This window comes from Babylonia areolata, chromosome 25, assembly GCF_041734735.1.
Source record: "Babylonia areolata isolate BAREFJ2019XMU chromosome 25, ASM4173473v1, whole genome shotgun sequence".
In the NCBI taxonomy this organism is placed as follows: Eukaryota; Metazoa; Mollusca; class Gastropoda; order Neogastropoda; family Buccinidae; genus Babylonia; species Babylonia areolata.
This window is the reverse complement of record NC_134900.1, coordinates 12,623,158-12,635,538: the sequence shown is the minus strand read 5'-3', so window position 1 is coordinate 12,635,538 and position 12,381 is coordinate 12,623,158. Positions and strand designations below refer to the sequence as shown.

General features: G+C 39.1%; 1 protein-coding gene across 3 annotated transcripts in view; it reads left to right on the top strand.

Moving 5' to 3' along the window:
* Positions 1-6,524, top strand: part of LOC143299486 (protein ST7 homolog) — a 63,374-nt gene extending 56,850 nt beyond the window's left edge. For all 3 annotated transcript variants that reach the window (XM_076612721.1, XM_076612722.1, XM_076612723.1), the window contains 4 exons: positions 204-354; positions 1,948-2,040; positions 3,279-3,418; positions 4,671-6,524. In XM_076612721.1, the coding sequence (XP_076468836.1) occupies positions 204-354; positions 1,948-2,040; positions 3,279-3,418; positions 4,671-4,766 (480 nt within the window). In that variant the 3' untranslated portion in view covers positions 4,767-6,524. The remainder of the gene's footprint in view (positions 1-203; positions 355-1,947; positions 2,041-3,278; positions 3,419-4,670) is intronic.
* Positions 6,525-12,381: the final 5,857 nt, after the last annotated feature.

The window sequence follows — 12,381 nt, the reverse complement described above, 5'->3', positions numbered from 1 at the left end:
GCATGCATTCCAAGTCAGCAAGTGTGAAATGAATTGTCATAGATATGTTTCACTTTAGGTACTGGATTGTAAAGCGCTTAGAGCTTGCTCATGCTTGAATTGTAGCGCTATATAAAAAGAAGATATTATTATTATTGTTATTCAGTTATAAAAAGAAATTGTGCATACATATTAACAACAACAAAAAATGTGCCTCTTTGCAGTATCTCCTGGAGACAAAGAGCTTAATCTTGTCCCCCGAGCACATCCTGAAGCGGGGGGACAGCGAAGCCATCTCCTACGCCTTCTTCCACTTGCAGCACTGGAAGAGGGTGGAAGGGGCCCTTAACCTCCTGCACTGCACCTGGGAGGGCAGTAAGTAAAGGGGGGGGGGGGGGGCTCAGGGGAGGTGGGGGGGATTGGGTTCGAGGCCTCAAATCATGGTGTTGTGTCCTTCAGAGATGCGCTTTACTTCCTTTTTTTTTTTCTTCCTCACTCCACCCAAGTGTGAAACAGGTACCTGACTTTGGTTGGGGAAGGGTATATAGATGGAAGGATAGGATTGGGTTGCGCCTTTGCATGCTGAGCCCTAGATACAGTAGATATGATTTCACTGCCATGATAGCCAAAATAGGGGACCTTTTACTTTCAACCTTTTTCAGTACACATTCTGGGGTTTTGTTCATGCGTTCACAAGGGCTGAACCAAGACCATTGGAAATCCATTGTTATTTGTATTCAAGAATAGGTAATATTGATGATGGTAATGATGATGATAATGATGATGATAATGATGATGGTGATACTACTACTACTAAAAACGATGTGTATGATGATGATGATGATGATACTATAATAATAAATTTGATAGTTATATAGAATCATAGTTATTGGCTGCTTTGGATATCCAAATGAGATGCATCCCAAAATTGCTGGCATGCCGACTTGAACTGAAAAGTGAAGTAGAAGACACAAACATGCCGCTTATGATATCAACTGAATCTGAGAAAACATTGTACTCAAATCAGTTTGCATTTTTATGACTATTTCTTTTCCTCTTAATTCACTTTTACTTGTGTCAGAAGACAAAGAGGATTGTGTTTCCTGTACATGTATGTATGTGTCTAAAAATGTGTGTTTTTATGGAATTTATTTCTTTTTAATCTAAGCATTATTTACTTGATATTTTTGTTTGGTGGATCATGCTTTTTTTATTCATTCTTTGAACGCATTGGATTGAGCTGTTGTAATGTTGTATGTTATGTTTATATCTGGCTCGATGATGTAAGGCACTTTGAGCAGCATTAGTACTGGATATCGCGCCATAGAAAAGTTATGAATTATTAATTATTGTTGTTATTATTAATGCCAGACAGAAGAACAGAAATAACTTTTTTCCTGCAAAGTTTGTTCTAGATGGTTAGAATGACTGGAATGGACATTGCAGATTGTTATTCCCCGCCTCCCTTTTTTTTTTTTTTAATGCTAGTATTTCTTGTGGCCTCCTTATAGATAACAGCTGATTTTGATGATGTGAAGGTGTGGGTAGAAGGTGGAGTGTGTAGACTGTCAGCATGCTGTATTAATTATCCCCCCTGTTGGGAGAGTTGGAGAGTTACTGGGGAATAAGTACGGGAATAAGCATGTCTATTTCATCATCTCCTTTCCTGTGTGCTTTGTAATGGACAAGGGCAAAAACGTGAGCTTAAGCTTAAGATTCCTCATAACATGAGATAAGGCACAAATATGTGTGTGTGTGTGCACATGTGTGTGGTTCTGTGCATTCATGCTTGTGTGTGTGTGTTTGTATGTGTAGGGTTGCGTGTGTGCATGCTTGTTTGAATGAGTGCTTGCATGTGTGTCTCATCTGTATAAAAGAGATGAATCAGCTTTTATGTAAGCACACTAATTGAGACAGTCACATTCTTCTATGTGTTGGCCATACACTGTAGTGTTTTGTGTCTTGCAGCATTTAGAATGATCCCCTACCCCCTGGAGAAAGGCCACCTGTTCTACCCCTACCCTACGTGCACAGAGAGCGCTGATCGAGAACTGCTGCCATGTGAGTGGTGCTCTCTTTCTTGTATTGTTGTTGTATTTTGTATTTGTTGAAGTAATTTTGTATTACCCTTTGTCACAATGGATTTTTCCCTGTCCCCAGGGAGAGCGTGTCACTTAAGTGCAGCACCATCTTTTTTTCTTTTTTTTTCCCCGTTTTTTTCTGCCTGCAGGTGTGTGTGTGTGTATGTTTGTTTGTTAGTTTTTCTGCAGAATTTTGCTGGGGGACAACCCTTTCATTGCAGCGTTTTTGTTTTTTTTAAAACATGCACTAAGTGCATGCTACACACGGGACATAGGTATATCGTCTCATCAGAATGACAGACATTCAGACCACCACTCAAGGTCTTTTGAAGGGTGAGAAAATACTGCTAAGTGTGGGATCAGATCCTTTGCACACAGATTCTCTCGCTTCCTAGGCGGATGCATATTCACTAGGCCACCACTCTACTCCTTACGGTATTCTGAAAAGTCACTGAATTCTGGTGGGCTTTGGTGACAGATTTTTTTGTTGGTTTTTTTTTCTGAAAGTTGGGATGTAAGTTGCACCACAAAGTCGATGTTCGGGGAACTTTTCATTGTATAAGTTTATCTATGAGGCTGATTGGGTTATGTTGTGAGTGAGTGTTTTTGTGCTGTGCTTGGAACCAAAGGTAAATGAGAGCAATGACATTTGAAGAAAAAAATCTGTTGAAGTGTGTGTTCATGTCTGCTTATCTTGCAGCTTCTGTTATACACTTAATAGTTTTTAAGCCAGCAGTGTGATCCCTAGTGAAAAGCGCATTCTTGCACACTTGGTGAAGCAAAAGAGTTTGAATGACATATTGAATATAAGATTTAGATGAAATTCTGTAGCTGAAAGCAATCTCAGAGTACTAACATGTTTATCTTCCAGTATATGTCATTTCACAGACAACCTTCCCAGTGATTTTTGGGCAGGAAGAACCAGCCATCACATATGATACATTTTGACTTGTCTGTTAATGTCAGTTTCAAATGCATATATTTCAGTAATAACAAGTTTCATACACCAGATGTTTGCCTTTTGTTCTTTAAGAAAAAAAAAAAGTTTTAAAAAATGCAGAAAAGATCTTGAGCTTGTTCCATTATTCAACAGTCCTTCCCCTTGTAATCATGAGATTTGTTTGCAGTTTGTAAGATGTAAATACATGTGTTTTTTTTTTTTTTTGTTTTTTTTTTTTGTATCTGAGTTCATGAGTATTGTTTTTGTTTTGTCTGCAGCATTTCATGAGGTGTCGGTGTACCCCAAGAAAGAGCTGCCCTTCTTCATCCTGTTCACAGCCGGCCTGTGTTCCTTTACAGCCCTGCTGGCCCTCCTCACCCACCAGTACCCAGAGCCCATGGGGGCCGTGGTCAGAACAGTGCGTCAGCGTCATCATTATCTCTTAATCTGACTCCTGTCTCTGCCTCCTTGCCTTTCACTCTGCACTAAAAAATATTTTTAAAATATTTTAAAAAATCACCTTTTCCAAACCTATTCTGTAAGCGCTGTTGGTTTCCACTATTTCTGCAACGCCGCCCCTTGCCTGCCAACCCACTTTTGCATGTCTGAGGAATGAGACAAAGGGAGGGAGGGGTGGTGGGGGGGGGGGGGGGGGGGAGAGAAAGAAAGAGAGAGGTCATCAGTGGTTCATGTAATTTGTTGTAACATTTTCTTTCGTGTAAAGTGCCCTGAGATCTTAAAGGGCGCTATTCAGATGAAAATTATCTTCTCTTTTTAAAAATTTTTTTCCCCCTTGCAGTGAAGGTTATATTTGTCAAGAAAAGAACAGCACGTACTCAAATTCCACATTAAGGTGAACAAAGTCACAAAAATACATAATCTATATCTCGAAGATATATAATCAGTTTCCAACAAAAAACCAGTAAAGCACTACACGGTAGAATCTATTTCAAGGAGCACACATAACACATACATAACACTGGCAGTCACTTCACAGAAGCTATTTGATTCATCAATTGCAAGAGATTTTTAAATCATGCATACTGTCCTTCCCAACGCACGCACGCACACACACACACACACACACACACATCAATACCAATATTCATTATCATTATTATTGTTATTATTATTGTAATTGTCATCCACAAAGTCTGGTGACAATACCTCATGCAGCAGGCTAGTCATTCTATGGGCCTTGAGCTGATGTGTCATCTAGTTCAGGACTTGCTGGAAACTAGGACCAGTCCTTTTATTTGTCTTAGTAGGAGGGTAAGAGGATGTGGCCATGGTTTTATTAAATAGCCAGCTCTTTGTTAGCTCAGTTTAGTTCAGTTCAGTTACTCAAGGAGGCGTCACTGTGTTTGGACAAATCCATACACGCTACACCACAGCAGATGCCTGACCAGCCACATAACCCAATGCGCTTGGTTAGGCCTTCAGGAAAAAGTAATGGTTAACAGTCTGGGAACTATAATTCAGTTATGTTTAGAGATTTTTATCTCTAATTGAATAACAGATCAACTAACATGATTGTGGGGTTTTTTTTAGGGAGAGGGAGTGAGCCATATTATTTTGGCGGGAGTGTTGAGTATCCACAGCTACATATATATACATGATGACACGTGAAATCCACAGCTGTTGACAGTGCGCACCTCCCATGGTTACAGATGCTGGGCTGGCTGTACCTGCCCCTTAGCTACATCCTGGAAAAGCTGGAAGCCATCCTGCCCTCCAACCTCCTGCAGCAGCTGTCTCGGATCTGAGTCCTCCTCATCCCCTCCCTCCTCCCCCCACCCTCCCACACACCCCCACACCCACCTGTGCTGTTCACCCAGCAGCACCTGACTACCTGACTCTTCTGCCCTCCATCCATATGTAACACTGGTCTGAGATTGGAGTCCTCTCTGCTTCCATGGGAGTCCACAAGTGTTGCTTACTTTGTGTCCCAAGTCTCTGGGTCGTTCGCCCTCCCAACAATCTTCCTCAACAGCTGTCTCGTATCCCAGTCCCCCCTCCACCCACCCCCTGCTGTTTACTGTGTACCCATCTACCTGAGCCTTGTGTACCCTCCAGTCTTCTTCTGCAATGGCTGGTTGGGGTTCCAAGTCCTCCCCTGCTGCTTGTCACACACCCACCTACCTGGATCATCTGCCCTCCAAACCGTGTGCCACGGCTGTCAGGGATCTGATTTGTCAGCCCTTTAAACCTTCTGTATCAACTGTGTGGGATTTCAGTTCCACCCCCAATCCCCTTTATCCATGCTGTTTATTGTGCTCCCAGGTACGTGGGCCATCATCTTTCTACACCACCTGTGCTGTCTCCCATGACTTCTTTCTGCTGAAGGCCCCCCACACTTCTTTTGGCGGAGTCGCTCCTCCCCCCCCCCCCCACCCCCCACCCCTGCAGCAAACTTTGTGCAGTCTGTGCTTGTTGTCCTGGCTGACTGTGACTGCTGTTTACATCATCGTTTTTTTGTATTGTAACAAATTGGGATATAAGAGAAATTAAAAAGAACTGAATTTTGATGTTTCAGTTTGGTAAAAATGGACGTCTGTAAATAAAGGACTTTGCTGTCAGTCAACACAGAATGGTGTCATATATTATTAATATTATGATTGTGGAAAGTGGTGAGGGCTTTTTTTTTTCTCTCTCTCTCTTTTTTTTTTAATGATGAAAGAAGGAGTCTTTTGTTGGCCTGTGTCTGGCTGTGTGTCAGCCATGTAGCCAGCAGGTAGAACCTTACCTCTCTGAATGCTAAAACCTTCTCTCCACAGTAATTGTGTTGCCTTCTTCAGTATTTTCAGTTACTTCATCTCCACTGCATTCAGTGATTTTGCTAAAAGAGGAGCTGCTGGTATGATGAAAGCTTTAAAATCATATATCTGGTGGTCATACTTAACTGAATATTTTATGTGAATGTCTTTTGCATTTGAGGATCAAATGTGTTGTTTTTTTGTTGTTGTTGGGTTGTTGTTGTTGTTTTTAATCCATGATCAAACAAATCCAAATGTACAGCACAATTAATTTTGTGCTCCTTTCAGACATTTACTGGTGTTTTTGTTTTGGGTTTTTCTTTTTGTTTTCCCAGCACTGATAAACATTTGATGGTAGTGGTAATTCAAAGGACAAAAAGCAGTTCAAGGTATTGGTAGTTAAAAGGACTGTGAGAATTGTCAGCTGGCCATATTGTTTGCAGTTATTTTAACGAGGGGTGGGGTTGGGATAAGAGGTGACCCTGGGGATCATCATTAAAATATGTCTGGGGAAAATCTTGGGAACGATTTTGTGCAGCAACATAAGTGCATAATATTTTAAAAGAAAATGGTTTGCTTTTGCTATGGATGTCAGAGAAAGTTATGCCCCCCCCCCTCCCCCACTCTTAATATGACATGAATTAGTCTGAACGTCTTGGGTTAAAGAATAATTGTTAGACAACAAGCAAGAAGTGCATTTTCTTTCCAGCTATTTCTGTGGCCCCCTATCTTTCTGTCTTTAATTCAGTCACTGAGTCAGTCAGTCATTTGAACAGAAACACACACACACACACACACACACACACATATATATATATATATATATATATATATATATATATATGTGCATATATATAAGAATTATATAGAAAATTTATAATAATAATAAAAGGACATTTCGTATGCCCAATCTAATGATACGAAAGCTCTGGGCATTTACAATGAAAAATACAATAACGTATGCCTACTAAAAACATACAAATACACCTGCATGCACAAATCCTCCAGCTCCATCTCCAGCCCATGAACCCACACCACACAAGATGCGCGTGCGCACACACACATGCACCCAGACATGCAAGCATGAATGCACAGAATGCTCAATCCACACATCCTCTAGATGAACATAAACTGAAATAGAGGAAGACATGTAGTTCTCTCGACTCCTCCATGTCAGCAACAAAGACAGAAAATAGAAACAACACAACTGAAGGGAATGTAGAGTTACAGTATTTAGTTCAGCTTGGGTTTGTCAGTGCTTTTTTTCTTTCTTTCTTTTTTTTTTCCCCCTTTCTTTCTTCTTTTTCCCCCCTTCCTTTCTATGTTTCTTTTTCTTTCTTTCTTCCATTTTCCGTTCCTTGTGGTTTTTTTTTCTTCTTTCTTCTATTACTTGTGTTTTCTTTACACTTTTTATTTGTTTGGTTCTCTTTTCTCTCTTTCATTCTTTCAAAGTTGGGATTGTAAATAAGCAAAGCATCTGGTTCCATTCTAATCACCATGGGTTCCAAAACAGTTTCTGGCGTAAAGCCTTCCAGTCCGTTCAGTTACCACTTGCTGTCTGGAACTGGTTTGGGGCAGAAGATAAAACAGCAAGTTATATGATGGATAGCCTCCCCTCTGTCTCCAGCTAAAAAAAACAACAACTTAACTCTGAGAAAGCAACTGTTTCAGCTGTGTCTTCAAAACTATAGGCGTAGAAAAGGATTTCGGCGTTGCTCATCTTATATTGCGGTAAGCAAAAAGATTATCCAGCTGTCATGTCTGAGTGATGGTGGAGCTGTCTCACTGCTCCATGTGAAGTTTATATCCTGTCACCCTTCCTTTTCTATGCTTCATCCCTGCATGTAGGATTTTGACACAAATGGTAGGAGTTTGTGAGATCATTGATGGCAGGTTAATTTGAAGCACCTTAGAAAATGCCTGTCTGTAATGAAGGGATCCATCTTGAGCAAGCTTGGGGAAGTGGGGGGGCCTTTTTTTTTTTTTTTTTTTCTCTCTCTCTCTCTCCCTCCTCATCTGTTTGCATTCATGGGGACCACAGCTGAAATGACATCCTGAAGAATATTTCTAAACATTTGTATGGTGTCCAGTTTGTTCCCATCGCTAAGGTGCTAAGCTGTTCCATCATGCTACAGTGCTTTTGTTGTGCTAAATGTTGTGCTGTGGGATTTTGTTGCTGTTATTCGATTGTTTATTTTGTTGTTTTTAACTATGTTGTGTGTGAATGGACAGTGCGAAAATTTGACGACAGTGTGCTATCCACTGTCTGTGCAATAGATTGGATTGAATTTGAGTCATCAGAAATACTCATGAAGTATAGTCATTTGTATCAATATTATTATTGCTGTTTTTCGTCTTCTACTTTTCCTTCTTCTCCTCTGCTTTATTTGGAGTCCTTCTTTTATTCTGTTTTTAATGGTAATTGTGTACAAAGAATTAGGATGGCCTTGAATTAGTTCAGCAAGAAAGGCTTGAATGATTACCGGTACTCCTTCTTTTATTTATGTTTGGTTTATATGGGTTTTTTTTTTTGATGAAATAGTCTGTTGGCTTTTCATTTTTTGTTTTGGGACCATTTACATCGTAGGATTGTAGTAGTACAGCAGCAACAGAAGTAAACTTGACTTTCCCCAAATATGTTCTATATATGTTTAATGGATTTGATTTGATTTTAATTCCTTGTCTGTTTCAAAACTCAAAACATTTTCCATAAATTAAATCTCTGGAAAATCCTGGAAGGTTGATAGATTAGAAAAAAGAAAGAAAGAAAAATTAACAAAAGGAACTGCTACTCGTAATTGAATGGATGTCAGGCATGCTGTAAAGTGCAGTTGCTGAGTATTCATTTAATCACTTAATCATGTGAATTAATGTTTAGTCAGCAAACACAGTGGAAGTGTCAGTAGGGATGGTGGATTAGTGAATTATATCAGGAAGGTTTTAAGTTGTCGATGATTGCCCCCTCCACCCCCCACCCCAATTCCCACCCACCCCTCCTCTCTCTCTCTCTTTCACAGCATCATACTTTTGCAACAACAACAACAAAAAACTATCAAAATACTGATTGCCATGTGACTGAAACTAAAAGCAAAATAATTTCTTCTGGTGTTTTGATTGAAACAAGACCTTACATCTGTGGAAGAGGGTTGGTGTGAATGCATTGTGTTTAGTCAGTGTAGGTTGGTGCAGAACATGTGTGTGTGTGTGTGTGTGTGTGGAGGGGGAGGGGAGGGCGTGTACAAAAAAATTTAAATTTCCTTTCAAAACCACTTATTAGACAGTTCACATTTTGTCAGTGTTAATGTCAAAAAGATCAACCATTTTAGAAATGTAAGGAAACCTATTATGTCTCCTTGTTTGTGATATGATTTTAGCACACGGAACATTAAAGATCTGAGTGCCACAAGTGATATTCTGTTGTACCACCATTCAGTATCTACAAAATGATTTGACTTAACTCTGCCAGCTGGATGACTTTTTAATTTGACATCAGAGTTTCGTCGTTTTCCCTTTTTTTTTTTTCTCACCTTGTTTGTTTTCAGTATTATTTTATTGTTTTATTTCATTCTATTATTGGTATGTGCGTTTCATCGTTTTGCTGTTGTTGTTTTTTTTTCCAGGCATGTGAAGAAGCTGGATCATTTCCCTTTATGTAAACTTTAACATAAAAACTGACTGACATCTTAATTAAAAACAAGAGAATGGGTGAAGTAAATCAATTTCAGCAGAACAGCAGCTGCTGACAACCTTTTTTGTGTTCAGCTCTTTCTCAACCTCTTCACTATCTCTTCACTGAAATGAAAAGAAAATGGTGTGGCTTTGCTTTGCATGGTTAACTTTGGCTTTGATTTTCCTATCTTTCGAATCAGGTTCGGGGGGGAGGAGAGATATAGTAGAGAGTTGATGTGTGGCTGCAGGGAAGTGGTATTGATGTCCGTCATCGTTTTTAATTCGATTCTCTCAGACTGATCACTGGTCTTTACTTGAACTGATTACAGGGTTGTTTTGTTTGCCTGAACTGATCTCATGGAAGTCTGTTTGAATAATTAGCTTATATGTTGTTGTTGTTTTGTTTTTTTACCCCCTGTCAGTCAGATATCAGAGCATAGTAAGCATGTAGGACTGTATCCCTGATTTTTTTTTTTTTTTTTCAGGGGCATTACCATCACTGATTATATGGCAGTTTTCTTCATTCTCTGTGCATGATCAAACTCTGCTTTATTCCCATTAAACTTATTTCAGGGATTAAAAAAAAAAAAAAAAAAAACCAACCCAAAAACTAGAGAAATGCGTTTAGTTCTTTTTAACAGACAATTAAGCTGTGTTTTGTTCACTTGAGTGAATTATTGAATTCTGTTTTGTTCAAATAAGCAATAGGACTGTATTGATGATTTCTATAATAGGACTGTATTAACGATTTTTTTTTTTTTTTTTTTTTTTTTTTTTTTGAGGGAATTACACAGCTGTAATTGATATTATGGAACACATTGTAGAATTGTCTGTTCACTGCAGTAGACAAGTGGTCAGTCTTTTCTTCTTCTCTTTTTTTTTCTTTTTTTTTTTTTTTTTTTTTTTGAGGGAATTACACAGCTGTAATTGATATTATGGAACACATTGTAGAATTGTCTGTTCACTGCAGTAGACAAGTGGTCAGTCTTTTCTTCTTCTCTTTTTTTTTTTTTTTTTTTTTTTTTTTTTTTGAGGGAATTACACAGCTGTAATTGATATTATGGAACACATTGTAGAATTGTCTGTTCACTGCAGTAGACAAGTGGTCAGTCTTTTCTTCTTCTCTTTTTTTTTCTTTTTTTTTTTTTTTTTGAGGGAATTACACAGCTGTAATTGATATTATGGAACACATTGTAGAATTGTCTGTTCACTGCAGTAGACAAGTGGTCAGTCTTTTCTTCTTCTCTTTTTTTTTTTCTTTTTTTTTTCAGTAGTGACTTTGGGTCTATTTCGTTCCTAAGATTTTTGAACATTTTTGTTTCCTTTGACCTGTTACAGGTTTGTTTTGCTCATTTGGGAATAATAAAATATTGGACCATTATTATGATGTTGATTTGATGAAATTGGAGGACTACTCCATTCATTATGATAAACCACATGGCACTTACTGTTCTGTTCATTTAAAAAACATTATTGGACTTCTCCCCATCACACTGTTTGCGCAACAGTTTTGTTGTTGATGCTGTTTTGAGCGGGTTATAGGATGACACAGGGCACACTGGAGGTACTGACACACCCATTTACCTATGTTTCAGACTTCTTGGTGTGCGGCCAGAACACACCCAAAGTTAGTTAAATATTAAGTAATCAGATCAAGACAAGGTAAACTGCAAAATGGATGACATGGAAAGCAATGCTGATGACACAACTTCGATAGCACTGAGGTGGGACAGGCTGACTCCAAAGAATGTGTATAACCTTCAGTCTGATAAAGGTTTCTGTGGAGAAAGGTATCAGTATTTTTAACTCTTCTGAGGAATCCAAGAGACAACACTTTGGGGTGGGGAAATGTGCTGTTCTGTGTCATGACTGTTTCAAAGGGTAATTCAATGCTAATTATCTAATGGTGACACTGTGCAGTGAGGCTGTGTGTTGAAAGTGAATTATGAATTTGTGTCCATCGTCTGTGCTCTGGCGGCAGAGGCTTCTGATGACTTGGTTTTGACATGGAAAAAAAATGTGGACTTTCAATCTTTTCAATGTTCTGCCATAAATGTGTTCAAAGATGATTGTTTTTGTTCATTGGTTTATGTGTGAGAGAGGGGAGAGAGAAAGTTCAAATGTACAGCTTTACATTTAAATGTTAAGTTGACCATGGAGAAGTACAATCTTTCGATCTCTCTCAATCCTATGTCATTGTGTATACACACACAGAGAATTTAATAAGATTTGTTTGAAAAGATTTGTAAAAACAATTTCTTTGGTGTTACTACACACACACACTCACTCTCTCTCTCTCTCTCTCACACACACACACACACAACTGCATGCATGCATGTACAAAATCAAATGAACACACTCTCAAGCATGCATTGATGTACGCGGGCACCAACTCACACTCACACACAAACATGAGACATTCTGAAATGAGGCAATGGCAGATAAGAAAAAGAAAGTACAACAGTCTGCAAGACAAATGTTTTTCTTGTCTGCTATTGACGCATCAAAAAGAAGCCCTGGGTCACGGACGACATCCTACAGCTGTGTGACAAACGTAGAGACCTGAAAAAGAAAAAGAATGAAGAAGTAGGGGCAAAACAGTACAAAGCAGTTAACACCGAAATCAAGAGAAGCATGAAGAAGGCAAGGGAGAATTGGATTGAAGGAAAATGCCAGGACATAGAGGAAAACCTGACAAGAAACAACAGCAAGAAAGCCTACCAAGTTGTGAAAGAACTTACCAACACAAGGCAAGGTAGAACTATGTCCAACATCCAGACCAAGGATGGGAAATGTCTAACAGAAGAACAAGACATCCTAAAGCGATGGACAGAATACTGCTCAGAGCTATACAACATACAGACCACAGGTGATCCAGCAATACTGAATGTTCCACCAGCCACTGATAACAGTAATCACCCCATACTCCGTGAAGAAATAGAGGCAGCAATAGCAT